Consider the following 7,522-nt stretch of genomic DNA (forward strand, 5'->3'; position numbering starts at 1 on the left):
TTGGCAAAAAGTTCATCACCACCTTGTACAGTGCCACAAGCAGAGTCGAGAGTGTCCAGATAAACTAAAGGTAAGGCGTCTGTGCACATCAGCTGCTGGTGGCAGGAGGCTGTCGACAATCTTCAGAGAACGCTGGAGGTCTGAGATTGACGGGTCCCGCAGCATTAAGTCCACTCCTGACCGTCGGGTATCATAATTATGAAGGTAAAAATGTGTCAAAAAGAAGGCACTTGTGAATTTGATTTGAGAACTTGTAATATAGAATCTGAATACTTGTGCATCAAAAATCTGCATCTGTGTGTAAAAATCTTCTGCTGTGAACTGACAAATTTCCATTTGCATGTGTTCATTTAGAGTTACAACTTCAAATCTGTGATTACAACTGCTCAAATGTGCTTTTGCGTGTGCTCGAATCTGCTGCTGCAAATCACAGGTGCGCTACAACTGCGCTCTGACTTCTGACACATTCCTTGCGAGAAACTTCTGTCAAAAGTGATCTGTGTCCGAAAATGGAACTAGGGGGGGGAGGGAGGGTAAGAGGAGGCGGAGTCAACCAATCAGAGTGCATGATTCGGAGAACTTGGTCAAGTTAGAAAGATCTTCACAGATTCACACTTCCTGCTTCAATAACTCTTCTGATAAACGTTCAAATGTGACAGCAAGTCTCTCAATCATTTTGTATGAACACAGAGAGTGAAATAAAAATGCATTTCTACAGAAAAACTTAGTTTTGTCCTGCATTTTAATGAGAAATGATTTCTTCGTGCTTTAAATGCAGACATGCAGCTAGACGGCTGCGAACGGACAGGATCAGGAAGATTATCATCTGTGTTGTAGCAGGACAACAGGGCCAGGGCTATGAGCAGCTTTATTATAAATCATATGGATAAACATTTGAAAAAAATATATTAGATTAGATAAACGCGTTCTCCGCGACATTCCAGGCGACGGCGCGGCGGCGCGCGGCTGTGGCGGACTCAGCCCGCTGAGGAACGGCTGGGTATGCGCGACAGGTGTGCTCCCCCGTCGGTCAGCGGGATCCTCGCTTCTTCTTTCCTCCGCTGAGAGAGGGCGTAGACCTCGCCGTCTGTCAGCGGGATCCCTGCTTCTTATTTCCTCCGGAGCTCGGCGGCTGCCCGCTGAGCGAGGGCATATAGCGCGGTGTCACACCGCTGCCAGCCGCCGAGCTCCGCGGAGGAAGGAGAGGCCGAAGGAGAGACCGAGGGTCCCGCTGGACGAGCGCGGAGCACCCGCGAGCGAGAGGCGTGCTCCGCCGACGGTCAGCGGGATCTTCGTTTCTTCTTTCCTCCGCGGAGCTCGGCGTCTGGCCGCGGTGTCGCGTACCAGCGACACGCTACGCCCTCGCTCAGGCAGCGGCCAGCCGTTCCTCAGCGGGCTGAGTCCGCCACAGCCGCGCGCCGCCCCCTGGAAAATCGCGGAGAACGCATTTATCTAATCTAATATTTTTTTTCAAATGTTTATCCATATGATTTATAATAAAGCTGCTCATAGCCCTGGCCCTGTTGTCCTGCTACAACAAAGATGATCATCTTCCTGATCCTGTCCGTTCGCAGCCGTCTAGCTGCATGTCTGCATTTAAAGCACGAAGAGATCATTTCTCGTTAAAATGCAGGAGAAAACTAAGTTTTTCTGTAGAAATGCATTTTTAGTTCACTCTCTGTGTTCATACAAAATGATTGAGAGACTTGCTGTCACATTTGAATGTTTATCAGAAGAGTTATTGAAGCAGGAAGTGTGAATCTGTGAAGATCTTTCTAACTTGACCAAGTTCTCCGAATCCAGCACTCTGATTGGTTGACTCCGCCTCCTCTTACCCTCCCTCCCCCCCTATGTCCACTTTCGGACACAGATCAGTTTAGACACAAGTTTCTCGCAAGGAATGTGTCAGAAGTCAGAGCGCAGTTGTAGCGCACCTGTGATTTGCGGCAGCAGATTCGAGCACACGCAGAAGCACATTTGAGCAGTTGTAATCACAGATTTGAAGTTGTAACTCTAAATGAACACATGCAAATGGAAATTTGTCAGTTCACAGCAGAAGATTTTTACACACAGATGCAGATTTTTGATGCACAAGTATTCAGATTCTATATTACAAGTTCTCAAATCAAATTCACAAGTGCATTCTTTTTGACACATTTTTACCTTCATACATAATCTGCCTCATGCGCTGGTCTCTGCAGTCGTCCTGAAAACACTTTCAGTTTCTGTGGGAAAACATTTGCCTCGCTCTTCACTATGTGCTCCACCACATAGCGCTGGACTTCAGGTGGGTTGAAATCTGGGGTGGTGGTAGACGCTCTCTCTCCGGGCTCTGTAGTATGCTGCCAAGATGCGGGGTGTGGGTTACTTTTTGCTAGGAAAGGTGAAGTCTCCTGTGGTGGGATAATGGAGGTTGGTGGTCTTGCTGATGGTTTTGGGGCGGTACAATGGCCTTGAGGTCTGCAGGCAGGCTCTACTCCTCAGCAACACGGTGGATCTCGGCGACGGACCGTCCAATCTGAGCCATTGTAACTTTTAGCACTTTAGCAAAGTCCATACCAGAGAGTTTTGCAACATTTTGCAGCTCTGTCAGATAAGACTACGTTTTACTTTTTGCAATGTATTCTGCATAAACCGTGGACAATTCAGAAATTAGGCATGTTTCCGTTTTATCAGAAGAACTAAATGTATACGGTAGACTGTGCCGTAAATCAACTATTTTGTACCGCTGTTAAAGTCAATAATAAGCGACCCTTCAAATTCTGAACACGATTCCGATATCATTTCAGTTCTGTCAACACGTCCATATTGTTCCAAAAAGTCGATAAATTCTTCAGCACCTATTGTTTCAGTGACTGATATGCCTTCAACTATTACACTGTTTGGTATTTTAATTCCCAAGTTCATAAACACATCCATGATGACACAATAATGTTGCAGAGGAAAATAAATTCAAATTACCGCACAGTGTGGGTTAAGACACTTCCTACTCCCTCCTAGCTAGCTCGCCACTTTTTATATGTATGTAGATACTTATAAATTAAGATTTCATTGAGAGTTTGAGTTTAGGCTAGTATCTGAAAATCTTTGGTTCTTCTCAGGGAGGGAGGTGAAGGGCCCAAACAAAACACAAAGACAAAGTTAATGGCTATGGTGCAAAAAGTGAAATTTAATATAGTTAAGCCCAAAAGACATTTACAATATATACACAAGCTGTTCACAATGTTTTAAAGATAAACAGTTCATGAGTTCCAAAACAGCTGATCGGTGCAATTCCAGAATTTAATCCGGGTTTTATTGTCCAGGAAGAACAGAACAGGTGCACTGTGCCTTTGGTAAAGGCAAGGTGAGGTATTAAATGGGGAGAGGACAGTGCTGCTGCGCCTCTTACCACACAGGTTCCAGGCGATTCCAGGCAGCTCACCATCAAAAGGAAGGAATCAACATAGAAACGGAGATGGAACCTGGCCAGATCCCTCTTAAATCGAACAGTAGCTCCAACTAGCTTCCAGCGACAGTCTGTACTGCGCCATTTTTAAAGAGGCACGAAAAGTCACGTGGGAATTACCGGAACCGCGCAAGTCTCGCGATAGCTCGTAAGCAGCCGGACAGAACGGAGAGAGGGAGGGCAGGAGAACAGAAAATGGCTGAAAATCACCCGGGTTACACTAGTCCGGTAAGATGTTACAGAGTTTTGTTTAAAGTTTAGATAGCAGACGGCTATAGGAGATGCAGCCAGCCACAGCAGATCAGCAACAGCCAGAGCATGGATGACAGGAAGTGGCTATGTGACCCGGATGTTAATAAAGGGAACTGGCCCCACCAAAATAAGAGCGCCCAGGTGTTCCAAATCTGGTAATGCAAGTGGGGCACTGATCCGGATTACACTGAACTGACTTAAATTTTTGAATTGATTAGTAGAACTTAGATTATAGAGTTATTACAACTTGAAAGATTGTGTTAAGTCAAAAACCTTAAGTTGGATTTATTACAGTGGACATGGGGGCAGCAGAGACATGAATCCAGCCTTTGGCTCCAAGACAGTCTAGACACTTCAGTGACTCTGTAGACATGGACAGAGAGGTGTTGATATGATCCATTGGTTTGCTGTTCTCCATCTGAACTGTGAACTAGAACATTCTAGCTGTGACATGACTCTAGTTAGTTTGGTTTCAACCTACCAGTACAGACAGAATGGAGCTGATTGCTGCTGATTCTCCACAGACTGGACCAGCAGAGCTCAGAGACTCCCAGTGGTCCGTCTGTCCAGCAGCATCAAACACAGCTGGACTCCATCTTTCTGGTCTGTACATGAACAACAACTACTTTCCATCATTCTGTCCACAGTCGTCTCCATGCTGCACTTTGCAGACCAGTGGATTGTCAGAGTGTCCAACATGGAGCTGATGTTTGGCTCCATGACTTCACTCTGATTGGCTCATTCATCTGGAATTCTGTTGCAGCTGCTGGAGGACAACATTGTCACTTTTGTCAAGAAGGAGCTGAAGAAGATCCAGAAGCTTCTGAGTCACAGGGAGGAAGAGGAGGAGCTGGAGGCTGAAGATGAAGAGCAGAGGAGCAGCAGAGAGTCAGTGATGAAGATCACAGTGAACTTCCTGAGGAAAATGAAGCAGGAGGAGCTGGCTGATGGACTGCAGAGCAGTAAGAGGATTTCTCTGAAGGTTTCAGCTGCTGAGAAATGAAGATTTCCTGATGTCTCAACAGGGATTCAAACTCTCATCATTCAGGGCTGCAGAGACTTGATTTACTGTTTGTTGTCTTCATTCAGGATCTGCTGCAGTTTGTCGACATGAAGTCCAATCTGGTCTGAAGAAGAAGTTCCAGTGTGTGTTTGAGGGGATGGCTAAAGCAGGAAGCCCAACCCTTCTGAATGAGATCTACACAGAGCTCTTCATCACAGAGGGAGGAAGAGGAGAGCTGAATGAAGAACATGAGGTCAGACAGATTGAAGCAGCATCCAGGAAAGCAGACAGAGCAGAAACAAGCATCAGACAAGAAGAGCTCTTCCAACTCCCAGCTGGAAGACCAGAACCAATCAGAACCCTGATGACTAAGGGAGTGGCTGGCATCGGGAAAACAGTCTTAACACAGAAGTTCACTCTGGACTGGGCTGAAGGCAAAGCCCACCAGAACCTCCACTTCACATTTTTATTCACTTTCAGACAGCTGAATGTGCTGAAAGAGGAGAAGTTCAGCTTGGTGGAACTTGTTCATCACTTCTTCCCTGAAACCAAACAAGCAGGAATCTGCAGCTTTGAAGACTTCCAGGTCCTCTTCATCTTTGATGGTCTGGATGAGAGTCGACTTCCTCTGGACTTCCACAAGACTCGGATCCTGAAGAACCCTAGAAAGTCCACCTCAGTGGCTGATCTGCTGACAAACCTCATCAGGGGGAACCTGCTTCCCTCTGCTCTCCTCTGGATAACCACACGACCTGCAGCAGCCAATCAGATCCCTGCTGAGTGTGTTGACATGGTGACAGAGGTCAGAGGGTTCAATGATCCACAGAAGGAGGAGTACTTCAGGAAGAGGTTCAGAGATGAAGAGCAGGCCAGCAGGATCATCTCCCACATCCAGAGATCCAGAAGCCTCCACATCATGTGCCACATCCCAGTCTTCTGCTGGATCACTGCTACAGTTCTGGAGGATCTGCTGAAGAGCAGAGGAAGAGGAGAGCTGCCCAAGAGCCTGACTGAGATGTACATCCACTTCCTGGTGGTTCAGGCCAAAGTCCAGAAGGTCAAGTATGATGGAGGAGCTGAGACAGATCCTCACTGGAGTCCAGAGAGCAGGAAGATGATGGAGTCTCTGGGAAAACTGGCTTTTGAGCAGCTGCAGAAAGGAAACCTGATCTTCTATGAATCCGACCTGACACAGTGTGGCATCGATATCAGAGCAGCCTCAGTGTACTCAGGAGTGTTCACACAGGTCTTTAGAGAGGAGAGAGGCCTGTACCAGGACAAGGTCTTCTGCTTCATCCATCTGAGTGTTCAGGAGTTTCTGGCTGCTCTTCATGTCCACCTGACCTTCATCACCTCTGGACTCAACCTGATGAAGGGAAAACAGAAAAAGTCTTGGTTTTCTTGTCTTTCTAAAACCAGTCGAGTCCAGTTCTACCAGTGTGCTGTGAAGAAGGCCTTACAGAGTCCAAACGGACACCTGGACTTGTTCCTCCGCTTCCTCCTGGGTCTTTCACTGCAGACCAATCAGAGTCTCCTACGAGGTCTGCTGACTCAGACAGGAAGTAGCTCACAGACCAATCAGGAAACAGTCCAGTTCATCAAGAAGAAGATCAGTAAGGATCTGTCTGCAGAGAGAAGCATCAACCTGTTCCACTGTCTGAATGAACTGAATGATGGATCTCTAGTGGAGGAGATCCAACAGTTCCTGAAGTCAGGATGGCTCTCCACAGAAAAGCTGTCTCGTCTTCGTAGGTCAGAATATCTCTCCACGTATAAACTGTCTCCTGCTCAGTGGTCTGCTCTGGTCTTCATCCTACTGTCATCAGGAGAAGATCTGGAAGAGTTTGACCTGCAGAAATACTGTGGTTCAGAGGAGGCTCTTCTGAGGCTGCTGCCAGTGGTCAAAGTCTCCAACAAAGCTCTGTAAGAACTCTCATGAAAATCACCTTCAGTGAACAAATGAATCTGATGGAAACATGAAAGATTCAATAACTGCTGTCTGTCTTTGTTTTCTGCAGACTGATAGGCTGTAATCTGTCAGAGAGAAGCTGTGCAGCTCTGTCCTCAGTTCTCAGCTCTCAGTCCTCCAGACTCAGACTTCTGGACCTGAGTCTGAACAACAACCTGCAGGATTCAGGAGTGAAGCGACTGTCAGCCGGACTGGAGAGTCCAGACTGTAAACTGGAGACTCTCAGGTCAGCTTTCATTCAAATGTTGATTCTCTACAGTCTTTTTCAACCAGTGTGCCGTGAGAGATGATCAGATGTGCTGCTGGAAATGACTCATTTTTACTGATCTAAAACATTTACCATCACCAGAATATCAGCTCCATGTTCATCAAATAGGTCCATGTTTCACTCTGACGCTTTTGTGGAGCTCTTTGTAGTAGAAATACACCGGATCTCTCAGCATCTTCCATGTCTTTTATAAGGAGGGCGAGAAAAACTTTTGACGGTAGCTCCTCCCACACACGGTGGTAGCGTCAGATTTAGAAACACACTTTTGGACGAACGTCCAGCAGCCACTTTGATAGGTGGAGATGAATCTGACGCGGGTTAAAAAAAAGTGGAGGACATGAATGAAGTGGGAGAAAAGAGAAGGAGGGGGGGGGGGACCACGGCACACGTCTTTGAAGAACTGGGACTAATGATCCGTATGGATCACGGATCATCCGTGCTCCCCAAGTAGCTTCCCGCGGGATCCGGTGTCAGAGCGCGTAAACGTGATCAAAAAGTACAGTTGCTTTACAAAAACATAAATCACCGTTTAGAAAGAATGTCATTTTGTTTGGTTTGGTGAGGTTTACATGAAAGTGCATT

At 46.7% G+C, this 7,522-nt stretch overlaps 1 protein-coding gene across 1 annotated transcript; it reads left to right on the plus strand.

Moving 5' to 3' along the window:
* Window positions 1-2,447: 2,447 nt before the first annotated feature.
* Window positions 2,448-7,006, plus strand: LOC144982334 (protein NLRC3-like). The gene is made up of 5 exons (XM_078930236.1): window positions 2,448-2,458; window positions 4,225-4,303; window positions 4,464-4,662; window positions 4,790-6,626; window positions 6,722-7,006. The coding sequence occupies exons 1-5, from the start codon at window positions 2,448-2,450 to the stop codon at window positions 6,960-6,962; spliced, it is 2,367 nt and encodes a 788-aa protein (XP_078786362.1). The 3' UTR covers window positions 6,963-7,006.
* Window positions 7,007-7,522: the final 516 nt, after the last annotated feature.

This window comes from Oryzias latipes, chromosome 2 (genome assembly GCF_053564925.1).
Source record: "Oryzias latipes strain Hd-rR chromosome 2, Olatipes_Hd-rR_3.1".
NCBI classification, from domain to species: domain Eukaryota; kingdom Metazoa; phylum Chordata; class Actinopteri; order Beloniformes; family Adrianichthyidae; genus Oryzias; species Oryzias latipes.

Bases quoted from the DNA above. Each gene is read 5' to 3' on its own strand.
- LOC144982334 (XM_078930236.1), top strand. The intron at 4,304-4,463 runs GTCTGTACATGA...ATTCTGTTGCAG, and splicing joins AGCTGGACTCCATCTTTCTG to CTGCTGGAGGACAACATTGT. The intron at 6,627-6,721 runs GTAAGAACTCTC...TGTTTTCTGCAG, and splicing joins AAAGTCTCCAACAAAGCTCT to ACTGATAGGCTGTAATCTGT.